We start from the raw sequence: 16,741 nt of genomic DNA on the forward strand, positions 1-16,741 counted from the left end.
GACTCTTGTCTCCTCAGGGTTTTTGTGTAACCCAGAGGCTGGGAATTCCTCTATATCGCTCGTAGCTTTTTCTTCTCTCTACATTCCAAGGGGGTCCAATTCTTGGTCCTCTCACCTTCTCACTTAATGCACCACCTTAGTTCTAAATTAGTTCATTAATAACCATGGACTCTACATCTTAGGTCCATGCTCAGAAACCAGCCATTTCATGGACATCTACATTAATTCTCAGCAAGCATACCGATTTAACTTTTTCCCAAGCTGTATTGACTGTGTTTTCCCATTTGTTAATTGAATTCTTTTTATTAAATTTGGGAATTCTCTCTATATTACAGATATCACAACACGCTTGTCAGATATATATATTGCAAATATCTTCTATTTCTGATTTACGAATAGAATATCCAAATTTTAATGTAGATAAGATTATCATCTTTTCTGATAGGCTAATAGTTTTCTGTAATTTGTTTTGCAAATCTTTCTATACTGTCATAATGATTTTTTCTTATTGAAAAAGAGTTAAATGTTTTAAATATTAAAGCTTTTTTATCTGGAATTGATTTTGGTGTGTAGGGTGATGTAAAGATGTAATTTCACCTTCCCCCTGTGGATAATGAGTTGCCCAGAACTATTATTGAGAAGCCATAGTTTCTGCAGCCATGAGCAATGACACTGCTTACACATACGGGTTTTTTGTTTGTTTGGTAAGTTGTTAATCCTTGAGCCAGTCATACAATATGTTATCCCTGAGCAGTATATAGTAATACCATCTTGCAATTTGGATGATCTAGGTTATTTTTGTTATTCCATATGCCTTCCAGAAGCATCCTTTCAGTTTCCATCAAGAACTCTTTTAGGGTTTTGATTGGAATTGCATTGATCTATAAATCAATGTTGGAAGAATTAGCATCTTTACAATAGTAAGTCTATCTTCTTCAATTTCTTTCAATGACATTTTATTTTTCTTCTACACAATTCTTTCACGTCTTTTGTTAGATTTATTTTTAACTTATACTTTCTTGTCATTTTAAGGAGCTTTGCTTTTAAAATAAAATTAGGCATTTTGTTGCTGGCATGTAGAATGAAAAATAGTTTTTACTTGTTAATGTCATATCCAATGATCTTGCTGAACTCTTAGGTCTGATCGTTTATTTGTAGATGTTTTTGGATTGTGTATGAGGAGAATCCTATTATATACAAATAAAATTGTACATATTTCTTCTAAAGTCATAACATTTGTTTTCTATGTCTTGCCTTTTTGTAAAGGCTAGGACCTTCCATTACAACATTGAGTACATGCAATCTTCTTCCTAATTTTAAAAGGAATATTTCGGCCAGGCGCAGTGGCTCATGCCTGTAATCCCAGCACTTTGGGAGGCCAAGGCGGGTGGGGATCACTTGAGCCCAGGACTTTGAGACCAGCCTGGCCAACATGGTAAAAACCTGTCTCTATTAAAATATAAAAATTAGCTGGATGTGGCAGGGCGCCCCTGTAGTCCCAGCTACTGGGGAAGCTGAGCCAGGAGAATCACTTGAATCTGAGAGGCAGAGATTGCAGTGAGCGGAGGTCGCACCACAGCACTCCAGCCTGGGTGACAGAGTAAGACTCTATCTATAATAATAATAATAATAATAATAGAAATATTTCTAACATTTCACCTTTAAAAATGTAATTTTCTATTATTTTTTCCACAAAAAAAGGGTTTTTTTGTAGAAAATATTTTATTTCTATGTTGCTAAGATCTTCTCTTAATAATTAGTTAATAAATTTGATCGAATGTTTTCCCTGCATCTATTAAAATGATTTGTCCTCCATTAATCTAGCAATGTCAGTGGAGTCAGTGGGGCGATATTTTGTACAGAGATTAAGATTTGGCCATAATTTCCTTTATTAGTTAATTTGAAATGTATTTCCTCTTATATTATCTGCAAAACTTTGTTTAAGACTGGGTTGACTTTTAGGACATTTACAGAATTCACCTGTAAATTTGCTGCCACTACTCCTTTCTTAGCTTTTATTTAAACAATTAATTTGCTGGTTTTCTAATTCATCATTTTCACTTTTCCGATTTGAAACTTATAATCGTATTTTTATACTTTACTATTTACCCTTAGTATCTGTGGCATTCATACTTACGAGCCTGAAATTAATAGATTAGCCAACCTATTAACCAACACCTCATCTCAGATATATAAGAATATTATAAAACTTTAACTTCAATAACCATTTTTCCAACATATATTCCATTGTAAGTCAGTATTTAATTGTGTAATTTTATTCAATGTCACACCTTAATGATTACAATTATTATTATTGAATGTAGAAAATATTTTAATATTATCTATATGTTCATCAGGTTCTTTTATTCACTATTGAATTTCTTTTTTTTGAATCACAGCTCTTTTTAAGATTTTGTCCTTCTTCAAGAAGATAATCTTTAGCCCTCATTCTTGAACACTTTGATGTGTATACAATACTATATTCTCAGTTTTATTTTCTGAAAATATCTTTATTTAGCTCCTATCCATGAAGGAATTGATGCTTATATAATATTAGATTTACAGTTATCTTTGTCAAAACACTTTGAAGAATCAATTCCAGCATCTTTTGGCTTCTGTTGCTACTGACATAAAGCCTGTTGTTAGTTTAAATGCTGTAAGTGATTTGCCTTTTTTCTCTGACTGTCACTTCACTCAGCTCTCTGCTCAAATGTCATGTCCTTCTAGAGGTATCCCCTGACCTCTCTTTTTAAATGACATGTCCTGGTACATTTTTCTGGCCCTATGCCTTGTTGCTTCTTCATCACACTTAACACTCTCTGGAATATACAATATTTATTTCATTTTCTTTCCCTTTAGATGAGGAGCATCTTTTCCAAGAGAACAGGGATTCTTCTGCTGTATTTACTGCTAAGTCACCAGTGAGTAAAATAGTGATACCACATGGTTTGTACTCAATATACATTAAATGTATTTTGTACCATGTAACAAATGGTTCCAGAATGTTTGCTAATAATCTTTTTGGAACTACTAGGAAATAAGAAGGTTAAAAATACTAGAATTAAGACACTATGAATTCTAGTATGCTCTACTGCAGATTAATGGCATTGATATTATTCCCCCCAAATTATGATAATCATGAGCATTTATTAGATGAGGAAACTGAGTCACAGAATTATGACAGAATGTAACACAGATCAGTTTGCCATAGACACAATATATCTTGATTTTAGCATTCTATAGACTGCCTCTTTCCAGAGATGAGGTAGTAAAAACAGGGTAGAAAGGAGCTCTTTATAAAGGACATATAATAATTGAACATCTATACCCAAGAAATATCAATTAATAGATCAATGTCACCCAGATAAAGTGCTCTGTCCTTTCCACATTTCATCAAATACATAGACAAAAACACACAAAAAAGTCTTCATTGGCCGGATGCAATGGCTCAGGCCTGTAGTCCCAGCACTTTGGGAGGCTGAGGCGGGCAGATCATAAGATCAGGAGATCGGAGACCATCCTGACTAACATGGTGAAACTCCTTCTCTACTAAAAATACAAAAAAATTAGCCGGGCATGGTGGCACATGCCTGTAATCCCAGCTACTCAGGAGGCGGAGGCAGGAGAATCACTTGAACCCAGGAGGTGAAGGTTGCAGTGAGCCACGATCATGCCATTGCACTCCAGCCTGGGTGATAGAGCGAGACTCTGTCTCAAAAAAAAAACAACAAAAAAAAACTCATCAGTGTTTTTTGTTTGCTTGTTTTCGTTTGTTTGGTTTTTTTTTTTTTTAGATGCAACATATTTGGAAGAGAAAATAATTACACTGGACTCTAGTCAAGAATGGAAAGGTATCATTGCAGCCTGGTAGAATGGCTGAAATAAACAAGTTAAAATTTTAAAAAGTAATAAATTTGGGGAATTTTTCAGATTAAATAAAATTTTCTTTACAAATAGAAGATGTAGATAATGAGAACAAATAATTAATGTGGAGGCAAGATGGCAGCAACCAAGAGGAAACAGCATGGAGGCTGGCAGTTCAGGCGAAGAACCCAGAAAGAAGTGAAAAAGAGGCCGAGCAGCCAGCTAAGTTGGGCGCCACCACAGAGGAGGTGGAAGAAGAAGATAGAGACTGGATTCCAGGCCCTGTTTGCAAGGGAGAGTGAAAAAACAAGGAATGTCATCTTTTCTTCCAGAGGAATAAATAAATTTCAGAACAAGGCATTTTATGCAGGACTTGAGAATGTTGATGCCTCATTCTAAAGCAGATACTAAAATGGATAGTAAGCATAAATAATTTGAGATTAGCCAGTTCTGTGAAATGAAAAACTGTAATAAATGCATCTACTTTGAAGCTAAGAAAAAAACAGGATCTCTTTATGTAGTTTTCAAATTCACTTCATGGACCATCTGCTAAAGTCCTTGTTCAAAATATTCATACCCTAGCTGAACTAAAGATGACTGGAAACCTTTTGAAAGGTTCTTGCCCCTTTTGTCTTGACCCAGCTTTTGATGAATTACTACATTCTGCTTTGTTAAAAGAACTCTTAATTCAGATCTTTAGTACACCGTGGTATCATCCCAAAAGCCAACCATTCATGGGCCATGTGTTTACTTTCACCATTTTGAATAATAGGATATGGTTTCAGAAGTTTCATATCATAGAAGAAGGTGTTGCTCTTGTAGAAATAGGACCTTGTTTTGTCTTAAATCTCATAAACACTATTCAGGGAAGTTTTGGAGGACCAACTTTATATGAAAATTCTCACTACCAGGTGCCAAAAATGCATTGCCATGTCATAAGATCCATCACACCTGCAAAATACAGAGAGAATCAGCAAGTGAAAGATGTGCGGAAACTGAGAAAGAAAGAGCCACAGATCCTTCTTCCACATGATCCCACTGTTCAGACTACAGTGGAATAAAATTGAAAATCAATTCCAAAAGGATCCCTCAAAACCATGCAAATACATGGAAATTAAACAATCTGCTCCTGAATGGTCATTGGGTCAACAGTGAAATCAAGATGGAAATTTCAGAATTGTTTGAGCTGAACAATAATACACAACCTATTAAAACCTCTGGGATAAAGCAAACACAGTGCTAAGAGGGAAGTTCATAGCCTTAAATGCCTACACCATAAAGTCTGAAAGGGCACAAACAGACAATCTAAGGTCACACCTCAAGGAACTAGAGAAAGAAGAACAAACCAAATCTAAACCCAGCAGAAGAAAAGAAATAACAAAGATCAGAGCAGAACTACATGAAATTGAAGCAAACAAAATACAAAAGATAAATGAAAAAAAAAGCTGGTTCTTTGAAAAGATAAATAAAATTCATAGGTCATTAGCAAGATTAACCAAGAAAAGAAGAGAAAAGAGCCAAATAAGCTCAATTAGAAATGAAACAGGAGATATTACAACCAATACCACAGAAATACAAAAGATCATTCAAGGCTACTATGCAAACCTTCATGTGCACAAACTAGAAAACGTAGAGGAGATGGATATATTCCTGGAAATATACAACCTTCCTAGATTAAACCAGGAAGAAGTAGAAACTCTGAACAGACCAACAGTAAGTAGTGAGATTAAAACGGTAACAAAAAATTTATCAACAAAAAATTCTAGAATTCATAGCTGAATTCTATCAGACATTCAAAGAAGAATTGGTATCAATCTTATTGACACTATTCCACAAGATAGAGACAGGGGGAATTTTCCCTAAATCATTCTGTGAAACCAGTATAATCCTAATACCAAAAACCAGGAAAGGACATAACAGAAAAAGAAAACTACAGACCAATATCCCTGATGAATATAGTTGCAAAAATCCTTAACAAAATACTAGCTAACCAATTTCAACAGCATATCAAAATGATAATCCACTGTGATCAAGTGGGTTTTACACCAGGGATGCACAGATGGTTTAACATATGCAAATCAATAAGTGTGATACACCACATAAACAGAATTAAAAACATAAATCACATGATCATACCAATAGAAGCAGAAAAAGCATTTGACAAAATCCAGCATCTCTTTATGACTAAAACCCTCACCAAAATTTGCATAGAAGGGAAATATCCTAAGGTAATAAAAGCCATCTATGATAAACCCACAACCAACATAATACTGAATGGGAAAAGTTGACAGCACTATCCCTCAGAACTACCTCTATTCAACATAGTACCGGAAGTCCTAGACAGAGCAGTTGGACAAGAGAAAGAAATAAGGGCCATCCAAATGAGTAAAGAGGAAGTCAAATTCACTGTTTGCTGATGATATGATTGTATACCTAGAAAACCCTAAAGGCTCCTCCAAAAAGTTCTTAGAACTGATAAATGTATTCAGCAAAGTTTCAGAATACAAAATTAATGTACACAAATCAGTAGCACTGGTATATACAGGAGCAACCAAATTGAGAATCAAATCAGGAACTCAACTCCTTTTACAATAGCTGCAAAAAATAAAACAAAATAAAATAAACTACTTAGAAGTATACCTAATCAAGGAGGTGAAAGAGCTCTACAACGAAAACTTCAAAACACTGCTGAAAGAAATCACAGACGACACAAATGAATTGAAACACATCCTGTGCTCATGAATGGGGAGAATCAGTATTGTGAAGATGACCACACTGACAAAAGCAATCTAAAAATTCAATGCAATTCCCATCAAAATACCACCATCATTCTTCACAGAACTAAAAAAAGCAATTCTAAAATTCATATGGAAGCAAAAAAAGCCCACATAACCAAAGCAAGACTAAGCAAAAAGAGAAAATCTAAAGGCATCTCATTACCTGACTTCAAACTATACTATAAGGTCATAGTCACCAATAAAGCATGGAACTGTTATAAAAATAGGCACATATTTGGGAGGTTGAAGCAGGCGGATCACGAGGTCAGGAGATCGAGACCATCCTGGCTAACATGGTGAAACCCCGTCTCCACTAAAAATACAAAAAATTAGCCAGGCATGGTGGCAGGCGCCTATAGTCCCAGCTACTCGGGAGGCTGAGGCAGGTGAATGGCATGAACCTGGGAGATGGAGCTTGCAGTGAGCCAAGATTGCACCACTGCACTCCAGCCTGGGCAACAGAGCCAGACTCCGTCAAAAAAAAAAAAAAATGGCACATAAACCAATGCAACAGAATAGAGAACCCAGAAATTAAGTGAAATACTTATGGCCCACTGATCTTCAACAAGGCAAACAAAAACATAAAGTGGGGAAAGGATACCCTATTCAGCAAATGGTGCTGGGGTAATTGGCAAGCCACATGGAGAAGAATGAAACTGGATCCTCATTGTTCACCTTATACAAAAATCAACACAAGACTGATCAAGGAGTTAAATCTAAGACCTGAAAGCATAAAAACTGTAGAAGATGACATCAGAAAAAACCCTTCTAGACATTGGCTTGGGCAAAGACTTCATGACCAAGAATCCAAAGGCAAATGCAACAAAAACAAAGATAAATAAGTGAGACTTAATTAAAATAACAAGCTTCTGCACAGTAAAAGAAATAATCGGCAGAGTAAACAGACAACCCACAGGATAGAAGAAAATCTTTACAGTCTATGCATCCAGTGAAGACTAATATCCAGAATCTACAAGGAACTCAAACAAATCAGCAAGAAAAAAACAAACAATCCATCAAAAAGTGCGCTAAGGACATGAATAGACAATTCTCAAAAGAAGATATACAAAGGGCCAACAAACGTAAGAAAAAATGCTCAATATCACAAATGATCAGGGAGATGCAAATCAAAGCAAAAAATGTGATACCACCTTACTCCTGCAAGAATGGCCATAAGCAAAAAAATCAAAAAATAATAGATGTTGGCATGGATGTAGTGGAAAGGGAACACTTTTACACTGCTGGTGGGAATGTAAACTAGTATAACCACTATGGAAAAGAGTGTGGAGATTCCTTAAAGAATTAACAGTACAGGCCAGGTATGGTGACTCACGTCTGTAATCCCAACACTTTGGGAGGCCAAGGTAGGTGGATCACTTCAGGCCAAGAGTTCGAGACCAGCCTGGCCAATATGGAGAAAAAATGTCTCTACTACAAATATAAATATTAGCAAGGCATGTTAACACGCACCTGTAATCCCAGCTACTTGGGAGACTGAGGCAGGAGAATTGCTTGAACCCTGGAGGCAGAGGTTGCAGTAAGCCAAGATTGCACCACTGCACTCCAGGCTAGGTGACAAAGTCAGATTCCATCTCAAAAAAAAAAAAAAAAAAGAATTAAAACTAGAACTACCATTTGATCCAACAATTCCCCTACTGGTTATTTACCCAGAGGAAAAGAAGAAGTCATTACACCAAAAAGATACTTGCACATGCAGTTTTATAACGGCACAATTTGCAATTGCAAAAATATGAAACCAGACCAAATGCCCATCAATCAACAAGTGGATGAAGAAATTGTGAGACAGATATACATATATATGTATATATATATGTGTATATACACACACACACACACACACCATGGAATACTACTCAGCCATAAAAGGGAATGAAATAATGGCATTTGCAGCAACCTGGATGGAATTGAAGACTATTATTCTGAGTGAAGTAACTCAGGAATGGAAAACCAAATATTTTACGTTCTCACTCATAAGTGGGAGGTAAGCTATGAGGATGAAAAGAGATAATAATGATACAATGGACTTTGGGGACTCAGGGGAAAGGATGGGAGGGTGGTGAGGGATGAAAGACTACACATTGGGTACAGTGTACACTGCTTGGGTGATGGGTGCACCAAAATCTCAGAAATCACCACTAAAGAACTTATTCATGTAACCAAACACCACCTATTCCCCCAAAACCTACTGAAATTAAAAAAAAATCCATTGAAAAATAATAATAATAATAATTCATGTGGCAGTGACTTCTGGGGATATTACCAGTGAAACATCATGAATGAGTCCACACCATCCATGAAAGCTCTCCCACATTGCAGCTATCCCACAACACTCTACATAGCTCACAACACATGTTGCCCTTACTGACTGACCGTGCACATTTATTCAATATTTACCTTCTGCTTACAAAATATATTTTAAAATTAAAATAATAGCTAAAGCATCTATCTAGGAAGGAAATTACACATTTGAGTCTGAATTGGGACACAGAGAAATACCTGAGACCAGGAAGGGCCTGAAAACACAGCAGAGTATTAAGGGGGCTTTTCCAGCTGTCTTAGTGTTGCTGCTGAGGCCTATGGCACAGGGAGAAGAGTGAGATGTGTCCCAGCCATGAGGTGCAGAGGGCCAGCAAGATCGCACTGCCTCTCCCCAGTGGGGCTTACTGAGCAGATCTAGAGCCTGTCCAGGTGACTGTGGGAGAGAGGGGCCCATGTCTTTGGGCAGTGCAGTGCTGAGGGGAAGAGACATCATATGGTTTGGTTCTGTGTCCCCACCCACATCTCACTTTGAATTGTAATAATTTCCACATGTCAAGGGCTGGACTGGGTAGAGACAATTGAATCATGGGGGAGGTTTCTGCCATACTGTTCTCGTAATATTGAGTTCTCACGAGATCTGATGGTTTTATTATAAGGGGCTTCCCCTTCTGCTCAGCACTCATTCTGTCTCCTGCCGCCGTGTGAAGAGGTGCCTTCTGCCACGATTGTAAGTTTCCTGAGGTCTCCCCAGCCATGCAGAAATGTGAGCCAATTAAACCTCTTTTCTTTATAAATTAGCCAGTCTCAGGTATTTCTTCATGGTAGCAGGAGAACAGACTAATACAAGGCCCTTCATTTTTTTGGATATGGAGAAGAGAGTTGCCTCCCATGAAATTGAAAGTGTCACACAGAAGCGGAGACTAGCATTTACTTCCCTAGTTAGATGTCTGCTTGGTCAGTGGACTTGATGACATGGTAGAGGTGAACAGCAGCAGAGAACTAGAAAGCAAAGGCAGAGCTGAGAGACAGAGCAGCATGGCAATGTGACATGCTATAACAAGTCAGTGCCAATTTATTTTAGTGCAAAAAAATTTGAAATCCATGCACAGTTTTTTCCTAATATACATTCTCCATGAACTTTCTGAAGTCCCTCAATACTGGTACACAGATAGATCACTGTGATGATTACAGATTGATCACTGTGATGGTTAGTGGTATCCACAGAAAATGGTGACTTAAGCTATCTTTCAGGTAGTAAATGCCCTGTAGGACTGTCCATTGAATGAGGAAACCCTGTTAGCTGGGGTTGGTTCTAAGAGGAGGTAAGACTGGCTGAAAGGCCAAATGCTGGAGCTGGATGTCCCACATCAGGGAATAGAGTACTGGAAGGACTTCAATATGTCCTCTGAATAATACACACATGAAGCCTGGGGGCTGACCACACAGAGCACCCTGATGACCAAGTAAGGCCACACAGCAACAGAAGGAGAGGTCGCCACACTGCTGGCTTCCAGTCAGCAGGCTTTTCTTCTCCTTTTTTCTGTACCCTCACTGGGAAGGAAAACTCCAGAACAAAACCCACGTGACATGGACCCAGGGTCACTCTTCCATACGTCTACTGAGTTATTCCCAACTCTTTTATTATTGAGTTGCTTTCTTTACTGACAGAAAATGCTACCTTTTTCCCACATTAATTCCCAGATAAAATGGAACAAATTTGTGGTTACATATTGTTTTGTAATGTACCATCTGGGTACGTTTTAATTATTGTAGGTTTATCATGTGTTTTAGTGTCTACATGATTAGCCCTTGATTCTGGTTCTTTTTCAGAATTTTCTTGGTTATTCTTTCTTGCATATCTCACCTAATTTTGATGTTTTATCACTCAACTGTATGTTAAATGACAGTGATGACAGTAGAAATCCTTGGTCTGTTCCTTTCTTTATGAAAATATTATCTCATTTATTGATTAAGCAACATTCTAGCTAATGAGTTCAGTAGACCTATTTTATCATGTTAAAGAAATATCTATTAGGACCTAAGTTATGAAGAGTTTTTGATGAGAATGAATGTTGAATGTTTAACAAATGCCTTTTTAGTAGCTATGGAAATACTCATGATTCTTCTTCCTAAATCTGTTAATATAAAATATGTCAATTAATAAAATATATTCTTTTCTACTACTGTTTTGTTCTTAAATTTCTGGAATAAATACCACTAATGTTTTTAATGTGCTACTGGATTCTTTGATATCTATGATTACGTTTATTTATTTTCATTTTGGATTTCTGTGTAGATATGTAAGAGCTTTGCTTTTTTTATTTTTAATTAATTCTCAGAGTTTTATTATCAAGATTATGCTTGTTTTTAAAAAATACCTTATGGCATTAATTATTTTCTAATTCTCTAAGCAATTTAAGTAACATTGGAAATGTTATTTAAAGGAATGATAGTTCCTCCTGGAAAAGCACCCGACCACATGATTTAGTAAAGGTAGCTCTTCCACAGGTTTAACACGTGGAATAATTAACAACCTCTACAGCCATGCCAGAGAGTCATAATTTGAGTATCTGTTCTGCTCTGATCTCTGGCAACTTGTTTTCTCCTTGTAACATTCTGTTTAGACTTCTCTCTCTTTTGACATAAATTTTCATTAGTTACATTTTTCTGTAAAATTACTAATTTTATTCATTGCTTACAAATATTTGCATATAATTATCCAAAATCCCAGTGGAAAAAATAAAATGCGTAAGTAAGAGTTAGAAGCATCTCTGGAGTCAAAAGACACTGTCAAAAACACATGAGGGATATGAAGACAGATATGAAAAAAGCCAGCATAATGCTCTGAAAACAAAGAGCTAAAAGGGATTGAAGAGAAAGAGAGAGAGCTAGAAATTGGGCAAAGAAGATCAACAGATGAGTGGCACCCAATCATTTTGGCCTCAGGAACCCTTTACTTTTAAAAATTATTGACAAGCACTAAGAGCTTTTATTTATATGGCTTACATGTAGCTGTGCTTACTGCATTGTGAACTCAAACTGAGAATTTAAAAATGTATGTGTTCATTTTAAAATTACGATTGTAAACTCATAGCATTTTTAATAACATATTTTATGAAAATTAATTATATTTTCTACAAAAAAGTAGTGAGTACAGTAGCATTGTTTTACAAATCTCAATAGTAGAAGAACTGCTTTCAAATTCAATCTCTTACAATTAGTTGTTTTGGTTGAAGTCTATGAATAAAATATTACCTCACCAAGACATGTTTTTAAAAGTACAGGAATATTTTTAAGGATTTTTCAGATAACTGTAAACATTCTTTTATACTATACCAAAATTTGACAACTGATAGCTCCTTTTTTTTTTAATTTAAGTTTTAGGGTACATGTGCACAATGTGCAGGTTAGTTACATATGTATACATGTGCCATGTTGGTGTGCTGCACCGAGTAACTCGACATTTAACTTTACTCGTCACTTAACTTTAGGTAGCTTCTTTTGACAATTTCCTTTATCACACAAACTACCGAAAGGATATGTATGTAAAGGTCAAGATTTAATAAAAGCAATATTTCCCCCTGTTTCATCAATAACAGCATCAAGTAAAATTACTTTTCTTTTTTACTTTCTGCTACAAACAAAGGATATAATGATATACTCCTACCATTTGGCACCCTCTGTCTTGGTTCAGGGTGAGGCTCCAGCAGTTTTACCCACCATGACTTTTGCACCATCAGTGCAAATGTCAACCCAGTGAAGAGGCAAATTACTGACACTATTATGAGAAAGTTTTAACCTAGGAAACCCCCTCAAGGGTCTCGGGATCTCCCTTAACCAGCAACCACAGAACACACTTTGAGAAGCATTGCAACATACACAAAATGTGGAGGTTCCCCAAAAAGAAACAAATAATGAGACAGAAGTGATATTAAAAGAATTAATTCAAGAGAACATTCCTTAAACAAAGTAGTATTTGATTCTTCATAGTAAAAAAAACACCTAATACCCGAAGGAAATTCAACACTAAGACACCTTAGGCAGAATAAGACTGTCATAGATGTGCAATATGCCCAAAATATAGGTAAGGAAGCTGATTCCTAGCTGGAAACAGATGAAGGTTCTGCAAAGTATTACCGGGAACAGGTACTGGGGGGAAAATATTCCTCATAATCTCAGAGATAAAATGATTCAACCTGCTATACTTTTTCTTGAATTCATTCACTCTTCCATTCCCACCATTGTGATCCTAGTTTATAGATCTCATAACATATCACTTGGTGACAGCAGTAGCTCCAGTGGTTTCTGACTTTCATTTTTCTCCATTCCAACCTGTCCTGTCCTCTTTAGGTTAACAAATATTATTTTTCTATTTTTTTTTTTTTTGAGATGGAGTCTTGCTTTGTCGCCCAGACTGGAGTGCGGTGGCATGATCTTGGCTCACTGAAACCTCTGCCTCCCAGGTTCTAACAATTCTCCCTCCTCAGCCTCCCACCTCAGCCTCCCGAGTAGCTGGAAGTACAGGCACATGCCACCATGCCTGGCTAATTTTTGTATTTTTAGTAGAGACAGGGTTTCACCATGTTGGCCAGGCTAGTCTCGAACTCCTGATCTCAGGTGATCCACCAGCCTCAGCCTCCCAAAGTGCTGGGATTACAGGTGTGAGTAACCACCACTCTCGTCCCAGATTAATGAATATTCTGAATAATCGATCTGATCAAGACTTTCAATAGTTCTATAGTCTGAAGTCTAGATCTGATGTGTTCCAACTCAACCAACCATCCCAACTAACTCCTTCCATATGGCTCTCACCTGCCACCATTCACAAAATCTGGTGCTACACTTAGGGCCCTTTGTTCTCTAAAAAACTTGTTTGCTTCCATATTCATGCCAATTGCTAGTGGTATTTTCTCACCTACGGATATGTGGTAGATTTATCAAATTCTTATACATATGTCAACTCCTAGATTAAATGGTGTATTCTAACACTAATTTCAACAGGGGCAACTTACAGTGGTCTTAGAGAGTCGAGGAAGCCTCCTTAGGGGAAGTGAAGTGGCTTCTAGACTGAGATCTAAAGCATCAACAGGAGCAAGTCAAGTGAAAGGATTCGGCAATAGGGAAAAATCAAGATGAGGCTCCTTAGTGCCCTTACCTCATATTTGGTTTTAATAATATGTGTGGACTTACTATTGGTCCCATTTTAAAAGATATAATGTAAATACCACCTAATTTTTGGATTTTAGTTGAACACCAATTCAAAAGTAGTTTGAAACATTCTGCAGACAAGCTTTTGGTATTTCCTCTTAGACAGAAAGTTTTGTCAGGACACGTCATAGCCTGACAACTTTCCACAATTGTATTTTCAAATCTTCCCACTCGTTTGAGTTGCTATTTGCACATCTTCCCTACAATCCTTTTTCCGCCTCGTAGAACCTCAACTTCCTTTAAAAAAAAACATTTAATGTCTAAAATATAAGGGGAAAGTAATTGCTAACAGACCATATGTAGACAGTAGCTCAGTGTAGGCCTTCATCTGTGTTTAGGCATCATGAACATGTCAGCATTCCCAATGCTTCTTCTCACACCTACACTGACACATGCAGGAGAGCTTTGCTTTTCCTTCTCTTATGCTCTCATCAATACATGTTACCTCTGAATTGAGATCTACCACATCAGAACAAATTGTAGCAAACTGTGGAGAGACTTAGGAAATTATCTCAAAATGTAAAGCAGTGCTAAAAACGCAGTGTAGGTGCTATGCATTTTGTAGTTAAGTTCCATCATTTCACCATAAGCCAGAAACTAAGAAAAAATTTCAATAGTAATTAATAACAACCATTTTTCATTTTTACATTGGAATTATCTCTAAAAATTCAAACCTTGATTTTTTTCCCTTTTTATATATCAGGTGACAATAAATTATGGATGAATAACACAATCTCATTCCACAATATATATTATGTAGGATAAACCTAAGTACAGTTGTCACATGAAGAGTCTGAAGGGGAGTGTCTTCACTGTATTCCCAATACCACTCAGCATAAAACATACTTCAGTGTCAGAGTGAGATTCAGCATGTCAGGCCGAGAAGCTGCATTCTTTTGTAAGATAGTCTAGGCAGGTAGGACTAATTAATCCTAGTAATTGTAAAAAATTTTGTAAGAAAACCTGAAATGGCATTTTTAAGGAAAACATAATCTAATTAGTATGAATGAAAATAGAATTCTAAAAACTGAAGTTATATAAAAGACTGATTGGAAGAAGATATCAAATTTGCATTTCTTAGATCATGGACTATCTATCTATCTATCTATCTATCTATCTATCTATATATAGAGAGAGATAGTCATATATGTCATAAGATCCCTGTCGGGTGTGTTAAAGGCACAGGCAGAGGGCACACTTCAGAATGTGAATATGAATCACAGTATATATTACCTTTGGGTTTTACAGTCAGCTGCACAGACACCGTTTTCACCCCCAACAAACTGACTGCTTGACATTCATATTGGCCTTGATCATGCTGTGCTGCATGGTCAATTCTCAAAGTGCCAGAGGAGAGAACCATATGCTGGCCTTCCACAGAGAGCTGCCCTCCTGCAAAAAGAGGTAAAGAAAGTATTCTACATGGCCCAGAGCACTGGAAGCCAGAGCTGCTGGCTGTCCTGGGTAAAGGGTGAGGCCTGTCTTTCAGGAAATTCTCGGTGCTAGGGTGTACTGTGTGTGTTCTGTCCTAGCATTGCAACCCCAGAAACACAGCACCCCCATGCCGCTTGTCCTGAAACTCTGTCACTGTATCGTAAGGAATTCTCATCTGTCACCAGAACAACCCAGCCTCCTAATGAATTTTTAATCTTCATGTTTGTGCCCCTCAGCCTTACTATAATCAGAAAGCAAATTTCAAAACCAATCTGATTCTTAAATTTGATTTTCAGATATCTTCATGACAGTTGTTTACCATGTGTATGCAATATTTGGGATACAATAATGTGATTGAAATATGTTTAAAATGCAGAGGCAGCATTTCGAAAATGGTGATTTTGTGACATTCGTGCTGTTAATCTACACAGTCAACCAGAGGCCATTGTACTTTGCACTGCTGAGCTTATATGAGCCTCTGAATCCTTCTTAACACTTTATTCTTATGGTCATTAACAATTAAATGAGATTGTCATTTTCAACTAGTTCAGTGAAAACTTGTATCTTATTGAATGTCTTGTTATAGATGGAAAAAGGAATAGCTAACCCTATTGAGTGTACACACAATGTGCCATCAACTGTTCTAAATGTTGAAGAGTATAAATTATTCAAATCAAACCCCACAACCACCCTATGATGTAGGAAACATCATCACCCCCAACACAGCAACAAAGACTGGCAAACAGCAGTTAACAGGTTTGCTCAAGGTCACATGACAAGCAAATAGAGGAGTGGAGATGTGAACCAAGGCTTTATGGTTCCAAAGTCTACCTCCTATCAACTAATCTCATAAAGAATAGAGCAAAAATGTTAATACAAGAAATTCATAAATGTAGATTTTGAATTTTATTTCGTACCTGAACTAATATGGAAAGTAGGATTTCCAAGCCTGGAGGAATCTTAGACAAGCTCTCATCCAGCCAATTGTCAATCCTGTTCTGTTATGTGCCCAGGTTCCCTGGAAGTGTCTGGCTCCTTGGTGGGGCATAGGGGGTTAGATCCTGCCTGCCAGGCCCACGGCCCACCACCCACACTTCAGGAACAGCAGCTCTTTTTTGGAGCTTCACTTCGGATTTCATTTCACTTATGATTTCATTTTGTACTAGAAGAAAATTATC

The 16,741-nt window shown here is 36.9% G+C and overlaps 1 protein-coding gene and 1 pseudogene across 3 annotated transcripts in view; one reads left to right on the forward strand and one right to left on the reverse strand.

Moving 5' to 3' along the window:
• Positions 1–16,741, reverse strand: part of PXDNL (peroxidasin like) — a 516,310-nt gene that overhangs the window by 113,291 nt on the left and 386,278 nt on the right. For all 3 annotated transcript variants that reach the window (XM_054497848.2, XM_054497849.2, XM_054497850.2), the window contains exon 12: positions 15,363–15,521. In XM_054497848.2, coding sequence (XP_054353823.2) covers positions 15,363–15,521 — 159 coding nt within the window. The remainder of the gene's footprint in view (positions 1–15,362; positions 15,522–16,741) is intronic.
• On the forward strand, positions 4,000–4,925 carry LOC129042855 (ribosome biogenesis protein BRX1 homolog; annotated as a pseudogene).

The sequence above is a fragment of the Pongo pygmaeus genome, chromosome 7, assembly GCF_028885625.2.
Source record: "Pongo pygmaeus isolate AG05252 chromosome 7, NHGRI_mPonPyg2-v2.0_pri, whole genome shotgun sequence".
Lineage (NCBI taxonomy): Eukaryota > Metazoa > Chordata > Mammalia > Primates > Hominidae > Pongo > Pongo pygmaeus.